At 39.2% G+C, this 19,448-nt stretch overlaps 1 protein-coding gene across 3 annotated transcripts in view; it reads left to right on the top strand.

Annotated features, from left to right (window-relative positions):
- RPRD1B (regulation of nuclear pre-mRNA domain containing 1B) overlaps positions 1-18,261 on the top strand; it is an 87,849-nt gene extending 69,588 nt beyond the window's left edge. The window contains exons 8-10 of one of the 3 annotated variants that reach the window (XR_003569547.1): positions 10,127-10,199; positions 10,537-12,079; positions 15,346-18,261. Coding sequence is in view for 2 of the 3 variants with exons in the window: in XM_027867318.1 (XP_027723119.1) it covers positions 10,127-10,199; positions 10,537-10,612 (149 nt within the window). In the remaining variant the exon portion in view is untranslated. Of the gene's footprint in view, positions 1-10,126; positions 10,200-10,536 lie in introns of all 3 variants that reach the window. The other 2 variants (XM_027867318.1, XM_027867317.1) reach the window with 2 other exon arrangements.
- The last annotated feature ends 1,187 nt before the right edge of the window (positions 18,262-19,448 follow it).

The following is a 19,448-nucleotide window of genomic DNA, read 5'->3' as shown; positions in this document are numbered from 1 at the left end:
TATTCATTTGTTTCATTAATTTAAATGAAGTCTTCTGTGTGTGTATGTGTGTGTGGTGGTTTTTTTTTTATTTGTTTGGTTTTGTTTGTTGTTGTTGTTGTTGTTTTGTTCTTTTTTTTTTTGGTGGATTTTTTCCCCCAAAGGGATTCTATGGACCTTGAAGAAATCTTCTTGAGGTCAGATTTTTCCCAGGTTGTCTTTTTTTTTTTTTAAAGAATATTTTTAAAGCTTAAATTTGTATATTAATTTAGGACTTTATTTAGAAGTATAGGCTGCCTTTTGTGGTAGCAGTATATTCTGAAATGTCTCTCATAGATATATATTTTTGAATAAAGAGGGTGTTGTTGAATGACCATGTGTTGCCTTTTTTCCACTGCCCTACCTCCCACAGAGGAGTTTGGCTTTTGTTTTTAAGGAATGTGATTAGTAATCACCCATAGAGACTGCCTATACTGAATCCTGTCTCTGAAGAGCTTTTATAGCTGTTAGTGGCTCATAAATGCTTAGCACTCAGATAGTGTTTTTTGTTATTTTCCAAGGGCTTAATTATCCTTGATTAGTCAGTCCACACAATACCCAAGAGAGGCACTTCCATAGTTTAGCCTCATTGTGAAAAAGTAGAAACTAACAGAGAGAAGTGGAATGACTTCCTCCATCTCCCGCCCCACCCCCCCAGTACCTGGAAGCAAGCCTGAGGCCCATTAAAACCCTGATTCCAGCTCTTGTTCCCACAATAGGTCTCCTAGGGGTTATTCAGGATTTCTCATGTAGAGAACACTTCTTTGTACAGGTATAAGAAGTAGAATGCAAAATAATTTGCAAGCCCTAGGGTTGTTTCCCCATCTCCCACCCCCCAACAAAAATATTTTCTTGTTTTCTTTTTGCACTCTGACTTTGGCTTTTACCTTTAATGATGTCCTATTTGGTTGGCATCACTAGATATGACTTTGTAAACCTTAGCAGAAAAATGTGGATTCGAAATAGCTAGATTGCTTTGGAAGGGCCTTTGTTAGGATTGCCTCAGCCTTTCTGCTAAGGGAAATGAATGTGCTTCAGGCTGTATATTCTGTGTTTATTATACTTCATCCTACCAGGTATGTTGGTGTGAAGTTATCAAGGGTTAGGTAGTTTCTGTGGATAGTGAAATATAACTCCACGTGACTAAGTGACTCAGAGTTTAATCTAGAAATGGAAAGCAGAGATTTTATTGCCAACAGATCGATGACTACAAGATATGACTGTTACATGAATATCTTAGTTGAGACATGTTTCCTACAAGCCTTAAGCTAAGCATGGTCCCAAAGTTCATGTACTGTTCACTTTGTCACTGCCTGTAGATGATGAATTTATTATTTTGATAGCTCAGTTAGCATTTGAAGCTACAAAAGTTTCTAAAATCTTCATTCCTTAAAATGGAACCATGTAAGAGTCTGTGGATCTGTTAAAATGTAGAAGCAGCCAAGTGTGGTGCAGACTAGGAAACTAAGGTTGAAATCCTAGCTCTGCCACTAACTTATTTACGATCTTGGAAAGCAAGGACCCCTTTAGGACATTAGTTTCCTCATCTTTAAAATGAGGGGGTTGGAGTGAGTAGATGTCTCTAAGATCCCTTCCAGCTGTAAATATATGAATTTATGATGGATTTGTGTTTTTCTTTGCATAGTAGTATAAGCCACTGTCTTGCTGCACAATGTTCAGTTAAATCACTACCCTTCTCTGGATCTCAGTTTTCCCATCTGTACATTGAGGGGCTTGGACTAGAAATTCTTTGAGGTCCATTTCAGCTCTGACATTTTATGATTCATTAGCTTATGAAGTCTTGCATTGATTCTGAGGAGTGTAGGATTATGGTCTTGGAAACTTTGCCATTGTAAGAGTGTGTGTATGTGTGTATATATGTGTGAAATCCCTCAAAAGGAATATGAAATAAGAGGTTATATATTAAACACTATGGTTCCTTGACTCCATGTAGAATATAGATTTGCCTGGAGAAAATTAATCTGCAGAAAAGGTAAGTTCTAAGTAGGGGGGAGGGGGGGAACAACCAGATACTTCTTTCTTTGGTCACTAGCAATACATATGTGGTTTATTGGAACCCTTGAGCCCAAGTTTCTGTTCTCTATCTTGTTCTTTCTTAGGGTGATTCATTAGACTCAACTCATTTCTCACCACCACTACCACCTCTGTGGGATTCTTCACTTAGAAATCATTCTTCCACTCTAAGGTTCAGGTTAAATTAAAAATCCATTATTTTCATACCACTGATTACAACTGACCTCCTGAAATCATAACGTTTGGGGAGAAGCATACAGCTTTATGTTGAGCCTAAAAAACCAATTCATTTCATTCTTTAGACTTCATGTAACCTTGTGGCATTAAAAATATCTTTTCACTCATGGTTTAGCAAACACTGAAATTAGCAGTATGTTAAGAGGGTTGTTTTTTTTTTTTTTCTTCCTGAGAGAGTTGCTACTAACTGTGGTGTAGTGGAAGGGATGCTGGTTTGAGATTAGAGCAACCTGGGTTTGAATCTTAGCAGTCCCACTCACAAGGTGAGTGACCTTAGGCAAGTCAGTTCACTTCTCTGGGCCTTATTTTCTTCATCTGTAAAATGAGAAGATTGGACTAAATGATCTCCAAGACCCTTTACAGCTCTGAACCTAATCCTAAAAATATCAGCAGAATGGTCTGCTCATGGGAAATTGTTTTTATTGATCTATTTAAGTTAATATCCAGAGTGTGATAGTTGTATTGAAACTGTTGCCCTTAGATGCTTAATTATACCCATTTATATGTTGATATTATAGATGTAATAATGATCTGTTTAAACACTAAAATTTACACACACAAAAATTTCCTTAGAACGATTGCTTTATTAGTTTTTCATCCACTGCTCTATTTTTGGTTTCTTAGGGAAAAAAAAAAACCCTAAAAATTTATTTTGGGAGGACTACATTTTGCTGATAGTTTAGTGGATTCTTGAATTGCTTTCCAAAAGCTGAATGTTAGTTTGTCTCATCGTATTCCTTAGTCATAGGTTCTGACTTAAGAAAGAATTACCTGGCCTTTCACATGAGTCTCAGCTGTGAAATATTAAGACCTGAAATTCAGACATACTTGTGATCTCCAAACTCAGTTTCATTCTGTAATGATCCCTAATTACTTTTATTCATGATACAAGCTGTTTTAGGTCTCCATCCATGTGTGAGGTTATTACTCTAGTATTTTGTTTCTGAGGGTCTTTGTTCAGTGCCTTGCTATAGAAGCAGAAAAAAGGGTAACGGCATTCCTCCACTAGTTCTCAAATAATTATAGCTGAGAGGAGACTTGAGATCTAGTTCCATTTCTGCCAAATGACTTACCCAGTTTCTTCATCTGTATAACGAAGGGGCTGGTTCACATTACCTAATTTTTTGTACATGGGATTAAATCATAGTATACTTGCACTGCATCAGGTCATTTGAGAAGTCGAAGAGGGATTAATCTTGTACTACTTGACCCCAGAGAATAGAGCTAGGAGCATCAGGTGGAAGTTAAAGAGAAGAAGATTTCTGTTCCATAAAGAATAACTTCCTAATAAAGCTATCCCAAAGTGGAATGGGCTACCTCAAAAGGTAATGAGTTTCCCAACATTAGAGAGCTGTAAGTAGAGACTGGTTGACTATTTGTCAGGAATGATGTAGAAAGGATTCCTTCTCAGGTAAGGATTGGATGTAGGCCTTCTGAGTTCGTTTTCTACTCTAAAAGTCTATGAACGTAACCTCACTTGGGATCCTTCCTAATACATACAAACATACATACAACAATACATAGATATGTTAAAAAAGAAACAAAAACCCACATACAGTTATTTACCAGGTGCTCCAAGAGATGCAAGATTTTAGTTATTTTTATGAAATGGGAATTTGTAAAACCTCATTTGTAAAATCTGAGTAACTCTTTTCCCTTTTACTATGTATGCATGAATCTACAAATATTCAAGAACTTTAGGTATTGAGCCAGGTGAAGATAAAGACAAGCCTTATGTAGCCCAAAGAAAGAAAAACTCATTAAAAGTGAGAATATATGATGTCTGTCCAAACCTTAAACTAAGACACTTGTGACCTTCGTCTTGCAGTGTGGCATGGTAAATAGAGCTAGCCGTCAGGGTCAGAAAAACCTGGTTTCAGGGTCTAGTTCTGATAAATACTGTATATGTGCCCCTAGATAAGTCACTTAACCTCACTCAGTGCCTCAAGCAGTTCACCAAGATTATAAATTTACAAATTGCCAGGCATCCACATTGGTGGAGGAAGTTCCTTACCAAGATTTCTGATACCAGTGAAATCACAGTTTTAATTGGGGATAAAGGGGAGGGAGATGCTGTAAAGTGAGGCTTTGAACTACAGAGATACTTTTTTATCAGGACTTAGCAAGGTTTTTGGCCCTAAGTGTCAGAATAGGTCTGATCCACTATAATTTTAGAACTGGAAGGGATTTTGGAGATTACTTTATTCAATCCTCCCGTTTTACAGTGACCCAAAGTCCCATGATAAATGGCATCACTAGGACAAGAACTCTAATTCGTTTAATTCTCTGATTCCACAGAGAACAAATTTGTTTTGTAATGAGAATCAGTCATAGAAAGGGCCCTGAGTATGATATCAGAAGACTTGGGTTTGAGTTCTGACTCTAGTCACTCACTCTGTGACCCAGGTGATCCAGGCCACTTCATATCTCTTGGCCTCAGTTTCTTTTCTAAACTATAAAATAATGGGGTTTGATTAGATGGTTTCTTTGATTTCCAAGGTTCCTTCATTGCTAGCACTAGTTACTTAAAGTAAAGGATGCCTGTGTCGTAAAACCTTAACTGATTTGGCTTGAATAAAGGCAAATCAGTCTAGTTGAAGCTAAAGACTATTTAAAAACAAATAGAATTTTTTCAGTTTCATGTTTAAGAAGACAGCCTGGTAGAAAGGATTAGAGGCAGAAGAAAAATTCAGATGTATGACTGAGAGTCATATAAAAGTTGCTTAACCTCTGAGCTTATGTTTCTTTTTCTATACAATGAGAATAACAACCACTGCCTGTCTCACAATCATTGATCGTCTTAGAGACTATCTAGTCCAGTCTCTTCATTTTAAAGATAAGGAAACTGAAGCCAAGTAAGGCTAAGCAATTTGTTCACAAATAGTAAGCAATGCTGGGCTTTGACCCCAGGGCTGCATTCCAAATCCAGTGCTCACATATAATAGGAGTACCCATTTAGTCATAACTTTAGTGCCCTAAAGTCAAAGACTTTAGAATTGAGAACCAGGAAGAAAGTAATCACCTTATCTAAGCCCCTCATTTTATAAAGAGGTGATGTAATCTGGGACAGGTCACTTGTCCCCTCAGAGTTTTAGTTTTCTCATCCCCAAAATAAGGAGCTAGACCAGATGATGATTGAATTCCCTTCTAGCTAACTCCTATGAGAATAATACTGGGGATTTCTTTAGAATAAAACTAACAGATTTCTCACAGATTGTGAGGTTCCTTGAAACAACTCTGTGAGGTAGGTTGAAAAAAATATTATTCCCATTTTACAGATGGAGTTGCCAAAGCTTAGAGAGGTTGACAGGCCACATTTAGAAAACGTAAAAGTAGCACCCAATCCCAGCTTTCATGAGCAAAGATTCATTGTTCTTCTCATGACATGAGTAGGCCCAGGCATTTGTGATCTAAAAGTGCTTTAATAAATATAAAACTATACATATGTGAAGGGTTATTTCATAGTAATGAGAAACAGGAAAACTTTGTTGCCAGATAAAGCTCCTAGGGTACCAGTTTTAGTAAGGAAGATAATTATATTGAATTTTCTATACCTTACATACATACATCCTGTAGTCTTGCTTATCTAGTTGATTGGCTTGACAAAACTTTCCTTAGCTAACATTACTAAACTATAACTGCATCAGTAAGTGTTCTAGAAAATAATCTTTTAAGAAATAAAGTAGATTATAGGCCTTTTCAGGTTGGTTTCCCTGGGGCTCATGGTTGACCAAAGCTCATCTCTTTGATGGTATTATTCCAGAAAGCCCAAGATGATGGGTCAAGACCGGCAAAGAATGAAATTGGCTTGAAAATGCTTGAATGAAATGCTTGGAAAGGCATTTAAGAACAGATAACCTCCTTGAGGCCTTCTTATCCATTTAGCCTTGAGCTAAGTCAACCAGTAGTACCCTTCAAGTTACCTAGTAGAAGTTGCACTAAAGATGATAGGGTGGTTTAGCCTGAAGTTGAGAAGATGTGGTGAGTGCTGAGTAGGCCGAGGCATGATTGCTATCTTCAAATATCTGAAAGACTATTAGGGTAAAGAGGAATTAAGCATGTTCTGCTTGGCCCCAGAGGGAATAACTAGCTAGTTTGCAAGCAGGCAGGTAGATCTTGGTTAAGTATACTAATAAAATTAACATTTATATATAAGGCAGTTATGCAGTAGAACACGTCAGAAAACATGGGTCTGTCACAAACTCTGCCACTAATTAGCTATATCATTTGACCTCTGGGCTATGGTTTTTCCATCTGTAAGATGAAGGAGTTGGACTAGAACTTTAATATCCCTGGAATTCATTGGTCTTGATCTAGTGCTTTAAAAATCACAAGATCTGTTTCCTCAAAATACACCCCCATGATGTAGGTTAGTACAAATATCCCCATTTTACAGATAAGGAAATGGCTGCTCTTAGAAATGAAGTGACTTAGCTATAACCACACAGTAAGTACATGGCAGAGCCTGGATTTGAACCCAGATTTTCTGATTATTTAGCTATTTAGTTTAGTGTGCTTCTTTATTAAAATTGATGGCTCCTGTTTCTTTAGCACTTTAATGTTTAGAAAGTACTTTCCTTACAACTCATTGTCACTGGAAGATAGTCAAGCAGCAGCTGTATAGCGTTCTTTAAGCCTGATGCTATAGAGGGGCTTACTGCATTGGAGGGAGGTTAGATTAACCTCCACAGCAGGGATTCGGAAACCATTTTTTATGTTCTGGACATTTTGGGCAGTCTGAAGCCTATGGACCCCTTAATTTTTTAATCATAAAATAAGATTACAAAAGAAATCAATTATAATGAGATAATAAAAATCAAGTTGATGAACTCTAGGTTAAGAACCCCTGCTTTAAGGTTTCTTCTAGCTCAGGTTTATGATCTTTCTGCTCCTCATTTCATATTTTATAGAATATTGTCCAATGCACAGGTATTTAGATGTGCAAAATATATTTCTTTCAGAAAAAGTTCTTGCTGGAAGGTATTGGGACTGAAATAAAGTAAATATTAATTGAGAGAAAAAATGCAAAGCAGTCAGTGAGTGCCCGTTTGTTTGCAAGGAAGTATTTTTCTCATTTTTGTTGCTGAAAGAAAAGGCATTGTGATGTCTTATATTAAAAAGCTAAACCTGGAGCCAGGAAGATGGGGTTTCAAGCCCCTCCTCTCACGTATTCTTGACTGTGTGACTCTGGCTGGGTAAGTTACTTAACCCTCTAATTACACTGGTAGAAGGAGTTTCTTTGGTCCATGCCAGTGAAATCCCAGTTCCAGCCCTTACCTTTAACCTTTTGGTGTTTAAAAAGGCCCAAAGAGAAAACATAATAGTTGAAGGTTCTATAATTTGACAACTGAGTTTGAGTTAGACTCCTCTTTGTTCTCTTGTGTAAGTTAGCTTTTGGTCTCTGTGGTACTAATGGAAAGAGCCCTGGACTGAGAAATAGAAAATGTGGTTTCAGGTCCTGGCTGTATTCCTAATTTGCTGTGTGACCTGGAATAATTCATTTCCTGTCTTTAGACCCCTGTCAAATAAGGAGAAAAATTCTTGCTCTGCCTCTTCATAAAATTTTCTTTTTAAGGATCAGCTGAGCATATGAGGTAAAAATGGTTTTTAACAAAGTAAAGTGTTATACAAATTGTTTTTTATTGGAACATATCGGGCATACATAATTATATATTGTTGGGCTATTCTAGTTAACTGAGGATTAGCCATAAAACCCTTTGTTTTTCCTTTCTGTTGAAAGTCTAAAATACTTGAATCTACTTTCCTGCCTTAGAAAGTAAAATGGACTGACCAGAAGTAGATCTTCCTCTAGAGGGTGATGATCTTGCAAGGCCTTTGGGGCATCCTTCTGAATAAGGTGTAATAGAGTGGAGTAAATTTGAACTAAGTTTAGGCTCCCTTTCAACATTAATTTTTTAAACTGAATCTTTGCTATGAGCATGTTTTCTCATTTGCTGATTGCTCTTAAATACAGAGCATAGAATCACCACTGCTATTTATTTGGATTCCTGGATAGGTTTGATTTAGTGGGCTAATTAGTGGTATGTATGGTTCTCTGTTAGAGTGTTGGTATCCCCATTTTATTAGATGCTGTTTTAGAAAGAACACTGGACTTGGAAACAGAGAACCTGACTTCGAATCCTGGATCTGCTACTTACTACCCTACATGATCTTGGGCAAGTCTTCCCCTTTTGGGGCCTCAATTTTCTTATTTGTAACTGAGAGTATTAGACTAGAGAGCAGTATGTTGTAATGGAAAGAGTGCTTCAATCAGGAGAGAACTAAGAACTAATCTCACCTCTGACACTCAATATGTGACCATAAGCAGATCATTTATTCTTTCAGTTTTCTTGTCTTTGAAATGGGGATAGTAATGCCTTTAATAACTACTTCTTGGGGTTTTTGGCAAGGATCAAGTGAGACAAAACCTTAAAGTGCTATATAGATATCATCTAATATGATTGTTATTTCCCTTCTCCATTCCTTTCCATCTGACTCCTATGATCTTACAGGTGAAGAAACTCAGAGACTCAGAAAGGTGATGAGCTTGCCCAATATTCTACAGCAAATAAAATGGTGGAAGAAGGACCAGAGCTTCAGTCTATTGACCTTTCTTCAGGGTGCTCTGTACTACTTGGTGCTGTCTCTCTTACAGAGGCTTCATCTAGCCATTTTGTACATTTAACTTTTAATTGCTGGGGGTATTGGAACAATAAAAAGCACCAGCAAGTGGCTTTTGAAGATACTCTAATTAGATATCAAATGTCCAAGTACAGGATGAGGGTGATGTGGTTAGACAAGTTCACCTGAAAAAGAGCTGAGGAGTTTAGTGGAGCACAAGCTCAATGTAAGCCAGTCTGGTGAGACAGGAAGAAAAAAAGAAATAAGGAAAAAACCAAACTGTCTTGGGGTTAATGGAGAGAGTATCTGAAACAGGAGATAATATAGTCCCATTATCTTTGGTTCAGACCATATCTGGAATACTTGTGGGTGCTGAATTTTAGGAAGGACATAAAGACACTTAGGGGAGAGCAACTAGGATAGCAAGCAGACTGGAGACTGTGACATACAGGAATCATTTGAAGCAACTGAGATGTTTTGTCTAGAGATGAGGCTATTTGGGGATGGAGGTGGGGTGGATATGACAATATATTCAAGCATAAAAAAGGTGGAAAAGGAATTGACCCCAGAGGGAGGAATTACGAGCAGTGAATGGAAATTTCACAAAAGTAGATCTAAAGTTAGTGTCCAGAAGGGGCCCTTGGCTCCTCTCAAAGCTTAACTCAAGTGCTGCCTTCTACAAGAGGCTTTTCCCAATTTCCCTCAGTTGTCAGAAATTATTATACAGGGTGTCTCAAAAACCTCCAGAGAGTTTTAGGCTTTAATAGTTTAAAACTACACCAAGGCTTTTGGTATACCTTATATTTATTTTGTATGCCTTTTATATTTGCTTCTCACTACACGTGTTTCTCCCCAGTAGAATGTAAGCTCATTGAGGGCAGGGAATGGTTTTGTTTTTTTTTACGCTAGTCCCAGGGCCTGCCATAGTTCACGGCATATAGTAAGAAGGTGCTTAATAAATGCTTGATGAATTTAATTGAATTAAGCAATTAGATGTCTAAAAAGTAAAATGGGTTGTTTTGGAATATAGTGAAGATAGTGACATCCTCTTCCCTGGAGGTATCCAAGCAGAAGTTGGATGACCCCTTGCCAAGGATGTAGAGGGTTTCCTGTTCAAGTATAGGTTGGCCCTCTTAGGGTCCTTCCAACCCTAAGATTCTGTGAAAACTTAGGTTACCTGCTTTACCCAATAATGCCCAATATGTTCTTGTTTCAGATCCTGAAACAGATGAAAAATTGGCTACCTTAAAGAAGACCAGCTGGCGAGGGGAGCTGGAGCCCTTTCAACTGTGAGGAGGAAGTTCAATCAGCCTTTGAAATGTACTCAAAGATAGGTCTGATAGAAACAAAATTATTAATGTTTAAAAGTGAAGAATGCTACAGTCAAACCCTTCCTGAAGTGAGGGCTTTAGGAAGACCCTGGATAAGCAGATCCCCTGGCTCCCAGGAGGTGCACTGTAAACCTTTCCTATCTCTCTGGCATAGTCTGTGAAGCCCTTGTGATGATGATCGCTGTCGGGGAGAGGGTCCGGGCCTTTTGGGGAAAATGAACATTCCCAAGGACTGCCAGACCTCAGGGGCCCATCGACCAGTTCCACAATCTCATTTTGGTATTTCCCTTTTCAGCTTCAAAGGGCCTGTCCAGAGCAGGGCCACTCTAGTGGCTAAGAACCCAGAGACATCTGGATATTATTCCGAATGACCTGTAAGTCTGTGAATCTATTCCCAGTAGTTTGTTTCTTATCTCTCCATGCCGGAACAGAGAGAGCTTTGAGAACAGGGTTGGTGAAGTTTATTAAGCAGTTAGAAAAAAGAAATGTGACTATATCCCTTGTTTTGGCACACATTAAGATAGTTCTTGTACCGAATCAAAGAACATTGGATTTTGAAGACTACTGACTAGCCAAGTGACCTTAAACAAGTCACTTTTCCTCCCTGGGCCTCAAGTTTCCTCATCTATTAAATGAAGGGGGCCTGACTGGATTATCTCTCAGGTCCCTTCAAGCTCTAAATCCTACAAAATATTCCAGGTACCTTCCCCATTCCCTCCTACCCTAGCCTAACACTGTAGAAAGATAGAGCATGCTTACTGTATAACAGAAGGCCCCACAGGGTGGACATGATCTGCCAGGTCATCTTGAACTGGTATTATTAGCTCATGCTCCTACTCTTCCCTTTTGCAGGGTCAGGATTCTCATCAGATTGGGGAACTCAGCCTTCAGTCACTGAACTCCATTGCCAAACCTCATCAACAGCCCATTTCCCCTCTCCCAAAAAGTGCTGAGTCATAGAATCTCATATTTAGAGGTTATCCAGTCCAAATTTCTATGATATCTGTGACACAGGGTCATTCCTCCTTCATTTGAACACCTTCAGTGTTGGGGAAGCTCTTACCAAGATAGCCCGTTCCATTGTTGGACAGATCTTATTTTTAGAACACTTCTGAGGACATCTGTTCTTCTAGTGCCATCCCAGCTTTCACAAACAAGGAATCTGAGGTTCGGAGAGAGTGACTTTCCCCAAGATCACACAGCTAGCTAGTGGTGGACAATTAGAAATGTGTCAGTGATGGATCGTTAAAAATACACTAGACTTGAAGTGAGGAGACCTGGATTCTAGTCCCAGGATCGAGCTCATTGCTGTGACTTTTGTGTCTGGCCATCATTCAAGCTAAAGCTTGGAGGCTTTTTGACACTGATGCAGCTGCTGTTGGGGGGGAATCAGAAAGTGGAATATTCAGTGAAAATCAAGAGCGGTGGCCTCATTTTAAAAGCAAATGTAAGCATGGTGCACCTAATATCAGGGTGGAAGAGGAAACTTGCTAATGTTGAAGAGGTGGCAGTTTCCCAAGTCTGAAAAGATCTTCTGTTTGGAAGGCAGCAGATTAACCAACAGTTTGATCTCTGCTGCTTACTGACTGTGCTTTGCACAGGGAAAACTTGCAAAATGCATCCATGCTCAGTTCCTCAGAAATCTGTCAAGTGGCCCTAAGCCTTCCCATCCTCAGAGATGCCTGTGAAAATCCTCCTCAAGGAAGCCCTTCTGAATTCTGAGTCTGATGAGGGTGCTCCTTCTCCTTCAGGTTTGTTGCTGTAAAAAGTCAGGCAGAAATTATGAAGAAGGAAGATAATCACTTCTTACTCTACGGATCAGGTATAATTCACACAAGGTAAGAAAGATAAGGATGTCAGAGCTGGGATGAGAAATTTGCAAGCCCAAGGCAGGCTTCAAAAATGATGCTACTCTCTCCCCCACTATCCCCTGGGTGTGACTATTCTTTGGAAGCTTTTAAACTTTCACAGTAAGGCAAGTGATTGACCTTACCATAAAGCCAATCCCTGAGTAACCTAGAAAATGGATTTTCTGGCATTAAACACCTACATTTGTAAAGATATGTTAAAAAGTGCCACTCCTTGTGCCCCTCCCTATGTCACATCCTAGATGATGTTTCCCCTTGCCTGGCCCTAGTCTCATCTCTAGGACAAAGATAGTTCGTAGGTCTTTAGCACTTTAAGGTTTACAAAGCTCTTGATGCACCACAATCCTGTGAGGTAGGTAGTCTAAGGATCACAATGCCCACTTTACAGATGAGGAAACTTGAGGCTCAGCGAGGGAAAGTGGCATAAAATATATTATGATATTGTATAATATTAAATACAATTTTATGTATTGTTTACTCTGCTTGGTTTCATCGGTTTTAATATATGCTTTAGAAAGCTTTATATACCATGCGGGTATAATACTTAAAGTTGATTAAGTATGGTGTTTGTGGTTATTTATATTAAAAATTAAATGTCAAGAGTAAAATTGTCTTTTGGACTCTAGTAGCTCACACTGATATAGCCTGTTATAGTTACAAAGCACTTTACATCCATTTCCTCATTAGATCCTTACAAAAGATCTGTGAGGAAAGTAGTACAGAGATTATTACCCCTACTTTACAGGTGAGAAAACTGAGGCTCAGTGTTTTGTTCTCCCTTTATATAATATAAAGATTCCTAAGAGGAGGGAACTCAGCCAGCAGCCACTGACCCCCCAGTCCCTAACCTTATTTCCTGCTCTAGGGATTGAGGCTCAAAGGTGGATTAGTTTGTCCAAGCTGAATAGCAAGTATGTGACTTAGTGGGCACCAGGTCTTGTTCTTTGATATCCAGGGCTCTTTCTGTTGCACCTCACTGCTTCTAATGATGTCATTCTCTTTAGGGGAAAACCAGTCAACTTAATAGAGCATTTTTTTTTCAGGAATGCAATTAATAGCATTTAGTACTGTAAGTAGGGGTAAGATATGCCTATAAAGTAGTGTGCTTTCAGAAGCTGGTAGATGTCAGTCTCTTTAATAGCTCTACTCACTAAATATATTAAGATTCCATGACCTCGGACATAGGTGCACCTGCGAGAACAGGGACAGACTTGGGTGTTGCCATGAATGCAGCTCTTATTAACTTTGTAACATAACATCATTGCTGCCAGGGCCTTTGTATGCACTGTGCCTAAGCTCTCCAGTAGCTATAGCCCAGTGCATGAACACTGTGCCTAAGCTCTCCAGTAGCTTATAGTATAGCCCAATGCATGAGTTTTCAACAGAAGAACACACAAAACAGAGAAACATAAATATAAACACATAGGGAAAGCCACCCAGATAACCTGACCTCTTGCAGCCATGCTGCTATTAGAGTTGGATCTTACTTGGCTCACTTGCTCTTTCCCCTATCAACATACTCAGCTTTACAATCACAGTGTAAGGCCCACATTAATAAAACACCAGCCCCAACACCTACTGTTATCTTTGCTTTTCTAAGCTACCTATAGGCAACTTTGAGAAGTTGGTGGCGTTGTTGCAGCTATTGCTTCATCAGATCACTTGCCCTCCCTTTGTAGTTGGAGTAACAATGATACAGGACAGGTGGGTTAACTTTTCCAACTCTCAAATGGCAATAACAATTCTTTGTGGCCTTTTTTGTAAGAAAGAAATGATAACTGAGTAATCTTTGGAAAACTATATCCAGTCTTCAGAATGTCCTTCAACGCTTTTTAACTTAAATGTCTGCTTGTCAGAATGATGGAAACTTTTCTACCAAGAACTTTTGAAGTAGGTGGTTTAGGACAAAGAGGGGATAGATGTGTGTGTTATTTCAGATGTTATTACAAATGGAAGGGCAAAGTCTGCCTCTTGGTGAGTCCATATCATTTGGAGGAAGAACATTTCAGTTTGCCTTTCGATGCCAGAAGACTTCTTCTTTACTCCTTAAAATAGCCACGTATTGGAAAATGTATAGGACTGAAAGTCAGAAGACTTGAGTTCAAGTCTCAGTGGCTTTATCTTTTACACTTAATAGTCATGTTATCTTAGGCAAGTCACTTCATTTTTTTGGGCCTGGGATTTGTCATCTGTAAAATGAGGATAGTAAAACTTGCCCTGCCTTAACAATTACGTTATACAAATTGGATGGGAAGTAAGCCTGGTACAATAGAAAAAGTTCTGGATTTGGAATCAGGAAGTCCTTGATTTGAGTGCTAGCTCAGCTGTTTATGAGCTGTGGGACTGAGCAGGTTACTTCTTTGAGCCTCAGTATCATATAGAGAAGACTGTGTTTGAAGGTGGGGGACCTTAGCTTGACTTTCTGGCTCTATTATTGATTGGGTGGCCTTGGGCAAGTCACCTCATCACTCTGGGCCTCTGTTTCCTCCTCTGTAAAATGAGGGTTTGGGAACTAATTAATTTCTGACGTTCCTTCCGGATCTGAAATCCTCTGATAACTGTGGAAGAATACTTGCATTGGCCACCTCACAAGCTAGTGGTAACAAAAGCACTTTGTGAACTGTAGAGTGCTATAGAAAAGTGAGCTGCTATTATCATTATTATCATCACATGATTAAGGTGTGAGATAAAGGAGAGTAAGTATGTAAAATGCTTTGTAGAATGTAAGGTCCTTGATGGTAAGGACTGTGCTACTTTTATCTTTGTCTAGCACAGTATCTTTTAGAAAGTGGATGCTTTATAAATGTTGTTTTGTTTGTTTGTAAACCTAACAGCACTATATAGATGTCAGCTGCTATTATTATTAATAAATGTGAAAGCACTTTGGAAACCATAAAGCGCTCTACAAATATAAAGTTGTTAAAAGTTTAAAACCTGCCAAAGACTACAGAGAGCCCTCCTGTATCCCAGTGAATGTCTCTATTTAAATAATTCTATTTTTGATGTCATGTACCTGCCAGAGAGTGCCAAGATGAGTCATGTCCCATGTACTGATGTAGATGTGAATCTCAGCAGTGTCAGACCCCTTTCCCATAGCTCAGCACCACTTAGATCCCATCCAGGCCAGCTGACCAAGGGTTAACCACCTGTGAAGAACAGTAAGCAAGAGCAATGGGCCTATGGGTTGGGTTAGCCCACCACTTACTAAAGCTAATTCTTCCTGATTGATGGACAAGTTATTACAGAGTTATCTGGAGCCTCATCACTGGAGTGCCAACAATTTGGATGGCTTCCCTCAGCTGCTTCAATCCTCCTTCACCTCCTGTCAGCAAAGAACATGATCCAAACAAGCAGTCCTGTGGATTGACGGATTCATTATCAGCATTCCCCAGCCCCTTCTCCTGGGATGGACAGGTTTCTCTGGCCTCTGAAGAGGTACATTCTGGAAAGAGCAGAGTAGCCTTAAGAAATAGCGTGGTTGGGCAAAAAGAACTCCTGGCCTGAGAATCAAAAGACTTGGTTTCTAGTCCCAGTTCTACCACTCATTATGTGACCTCAAAAGAGTCACCTTCCTATCCTAGGCCTCATATCCCACTTGGTAAGATAAGGAGAGTAAAGGGATTAGACTAGGGGTGGGGAACCTGGGGCCTCAGGCCAAACGTGGCCCTCTAGGTCCTCAAGTGTGGCCCTTTGACTGAATCCAAGCTTCATAGAACAAATCCTCTGCGGCCTTGAGGCCACAGGTTCCCCACGCCTGGATTAGACTGTTTCTAAGATCTCTCAGCTCCAGAATTCTGGGATCTTTAGGCCTTTTTCCTCTCTGGGCCTCACTTCATCTAAAATAAAGATACTGACCTAGGTGCTTTTTAAAGGTCCTGTAAATGTTGGTCTATGTTTCTAGGCTGTCAGAGACTTTGGGCCTTCCTTCTGCTTTTTGGTTGTCACATCCATTCTCCTGGGTATGATAGTTTGAACTTGGGGCTAGAATTTATTCCTATTCCTACTGCAGAAGTTAAAGCCCAGAGAGAGAAGGTGATACCTATGGTCATATAGGTAGTAAGTAGCAGGAATAGGATTCACACAGGACTTCTGACTCCATTTCTGATATATGGGTCAAGAATGAGCCCAGAGTCTGAAAATTCAGTTCAACAAACAAATTAAACATTTAGTTTTTTCAGGGTCTTGGACTTTGACTGCGAGGACACAAAGATGGAATGAAAAATGGCAGTTTCCAACCTCAGAGAGTTTATAGCTTAATAGGTAGGATAGATCATACATTTAAATCAGTATAAATTAAGATAGACTGTCAGACAAGGTAGATCTGGTCATATTATTTTAGGAAAATTAGAGGAAGAAGAGGATTGCTTCTTTTTTCTTTTTTGAGGAACAAAGGACAACTTCATGAAGGAAGTGGTACTTGAGTAGAATCTTGAATCAAGATAATATTTGAAAGGGGTGGAAGTCTGAACTTCATGATTCACTCAGATTCTGGAGAATATGGTCCCTTTTCTGACACTGCTTGGGAGCCCATTTTGACCTTTTTTCTCCCAACGACCCAAAGTGTTCCTGTCTATCCTGTGTAGGAACTGGTCTCAGGATAGATGTAGACTCAAGCCCAAAGGAGTGGGTGTAGAAAAGAAAGGAAGACTTGTTGCCAGAAAAGAAAAACATGAGAGATCTATGCTTTTATGAATTCATACATGTACCTATGATACATACTCCCCTCTTTATTTATAATAATAATAGTAATGATTATATAGTAAGAATTACAGATCTGTCCTTGTAGTATCCAAGGTGGGAGCTGCTGACTCTTCCCTTTCACAGCCTTCCTTTTAGAGTTTTTTTCACAAAGCAGCCCAAAGGTAATTTGAATAACCCAATTACCCTGAAGGATGATAGAGAAGGAAGAGGTATCTGGAAGAGAGTGAGCATATTCTTCCAGGTTCTGTGGTATATTGAGGGGAAGTTTAGTTAATATGAGTAAAAAGTGACAACCTCCTAATGAATGAGGGGGAAGCCAATGGTATAGTCTCCCTGTAACTCTCGATGGGGATTGAAGACAAACTCATTTGAATAGTTTAAAGAGGTGGGAGGCAGATTTGCATAACACCCCAAGAAGTCTTGGAGTGAGAAAGCAGGAGAGGTAGCAGATGTAAAGCACAGGTGACCAGCATAACTCTGAAGCTAAGCCAGAGGAAGTGGAGCAGAGACAATGAGCTCTGCCTATGAGGGGCTCGCACAGGCCTGACCAATGTAACCAGTGATGCCTGAATAGAGCTGCAGAGGAAAGAGCAACTTGGTCCAAAGAACCTTTAGAGGGAAGCACCCACAGGAAGACGCAAACCCTCTCCCCTTCTCCCTCTCCAACACCACCCAAGATAGTACTAAAGACAAGAAAGAATAAAAAGGAGTCAAATTCAGTAACCCTGTGTTTGATATTGCAAGAATATAAATCACTTTAGAAAGGACTCCTTGCTAGGGAAACAAGAAAGCAAGTTGAGAGAAATTAATTTTAGATTTCTACCATGTGCCATAATAAGCTTAAAATGAATATGATCTAAATATGAAAGATTACTCGGTAAAAAAGGAAAAGAAAATGACATCAGGTTTATATGAAATTGAAAAACCCTTGAACAAACAAAATATAGCTAAAATAAGAAGGGAAGCTGTCAAAAGTGGGTTAAAATCTGCATCAAACATTTTTAACCTTTTGGTGCCTCAATTTCCTCATTAGTAAAATGAGGGGGTTGGACTGAATGTCCTCCAAGATCTCTTGTAGCTCTAAACCTGTGATACTATGACAATTCATACAATTATATGATTGTGAGTCATTCCCCAGGATGAATAAGTGCTTAAAGGATATGAGTAAACAGTTCTTAGAATTGCGTACTCTTAATAACGAAATGAAAGATTTCTCCAAATCACTAACGAGAAATGCAAATAAAAATAACTGAGATTTTCCCAACCCCAGCAAATTGGCAAAGATGACAAAAGCTAGAAATGTGTAATTTTGGAGAAGCTCTGGAAACACTCTACATTAACACACTCTTGGTGGAGCTGTGATTTTGGTCCAGTTGTTCTGGAAAGCAATTGGAATCATACTTTAAAAAAAAAAAAAACTGATAAGATATCCACACCATTTGATCTAGAGGTACCATACTAAGTATTTATCCCAGGAAGATTAAATACAAAAAGGAAAGCACCATCTGCACCAGAATATTGATGACAGCACTTTTTGTGGTCTCAAAGAATGGGAAATTGTAAGTGCCCACTGATCAGAGAATGGCTGAACAAACTGTGGTCCATGAATGTAGTGGAAATATCACTCTGTTTCAAGAAATGACTGTGAAGAGCTCACAGGCTCATTCATTTGAGGCTGGAAAGAACCTTAGGCATCATTTAGACCTGCCCCCTTCATTTTCTAGATGAGGAACTGAAGCCAAGAGAGGTTAAGTAATTTGCCCAGGGTCATACTGCTGGTAATTGTCAGAGGATTTGAACCCAGATCTTTCTAATTCCAAGTGCAGTACTCTCTTCACTACTCTATGTTCCCTCTAGCATGGGAACCCCTGTGGACTGCAGCAGAGAGAAGGAAGCAGAACTTGGAAAACATACACAATGGTTAGAACAATGAAAAGGGAAGAAAAAGGAAATAATGTTGTGTGGTTATGACCAAGAAAAGTTCAGGAAATGCACCTTTCTGCCATCTTTGCAGATGTGGGGGACAATGGGTGTGGAATATTGTATACACTCAGATTTGATGTATAGATTTTATTGAAGTGCTTTTCTTTTCATTGTTACAAGGGAAGGGAAAGGGGTATATTTAGAAATAAAGGTGATATGAAATTTTTAAAAAATTATTTTAAAATAAAAATAAAAGACTTTTGGTGGGGGAGTAACCTGCTTGAAGGGGTAAGTATTTCACCTCAATATGGACTTGGAAGAGAATCCTTTCTGTGTTCTTTAATTTATAAATAAATGTGTTCAATATCTTGAGCTTTTTGATCCCGAGTGCTTATAAGGGGAGCTTATAGTTACTCTTGGGAGGAGTGCCAGCTATGCAATGCCACTGTCAGATCATGCTATCCCACATAGCCATCCTCTCTAACTCTCTTGCCATTATTCCTGCTTTTGCTTTAATTGTTATCACCTGGAACAATACCTACGGACCAGACTGCCAAAAACCAACCTCCCTCTTCTCCCTGTCTCTGAGGGAGTTAATCCACTCGGGCCAACCTCCCTAGATTGGTGAGTGAATGAATACGAATGTAACTAGCCCAACCAGACCATCAGCTCTGCAAATCTACTTCTTGCTCTGGCCTCAGTAATGAAATTATTA

This window comes from Vombatus ursinus, unplaced genomic scaffold (genome assembly GCF_900497805.2).
Source record: "Vombatus ursinus unplaced genomic scaffold, bare-nosed wombat genome assembly UNPS02014785.1, whole genome shotgun sequence".
Classification (NCBI taxonomy): Eukaryota; Metazoa; Chordata; class Mammalia; order Diprotodontia; family Vombatidae; genus Vombatus; species Vombatus ursinus.
The sequence above is the reverse complement of the archived record's forward strand: the minus strand, read 5'-3'. Positions and strand labels throughout refer to the sequence as shown.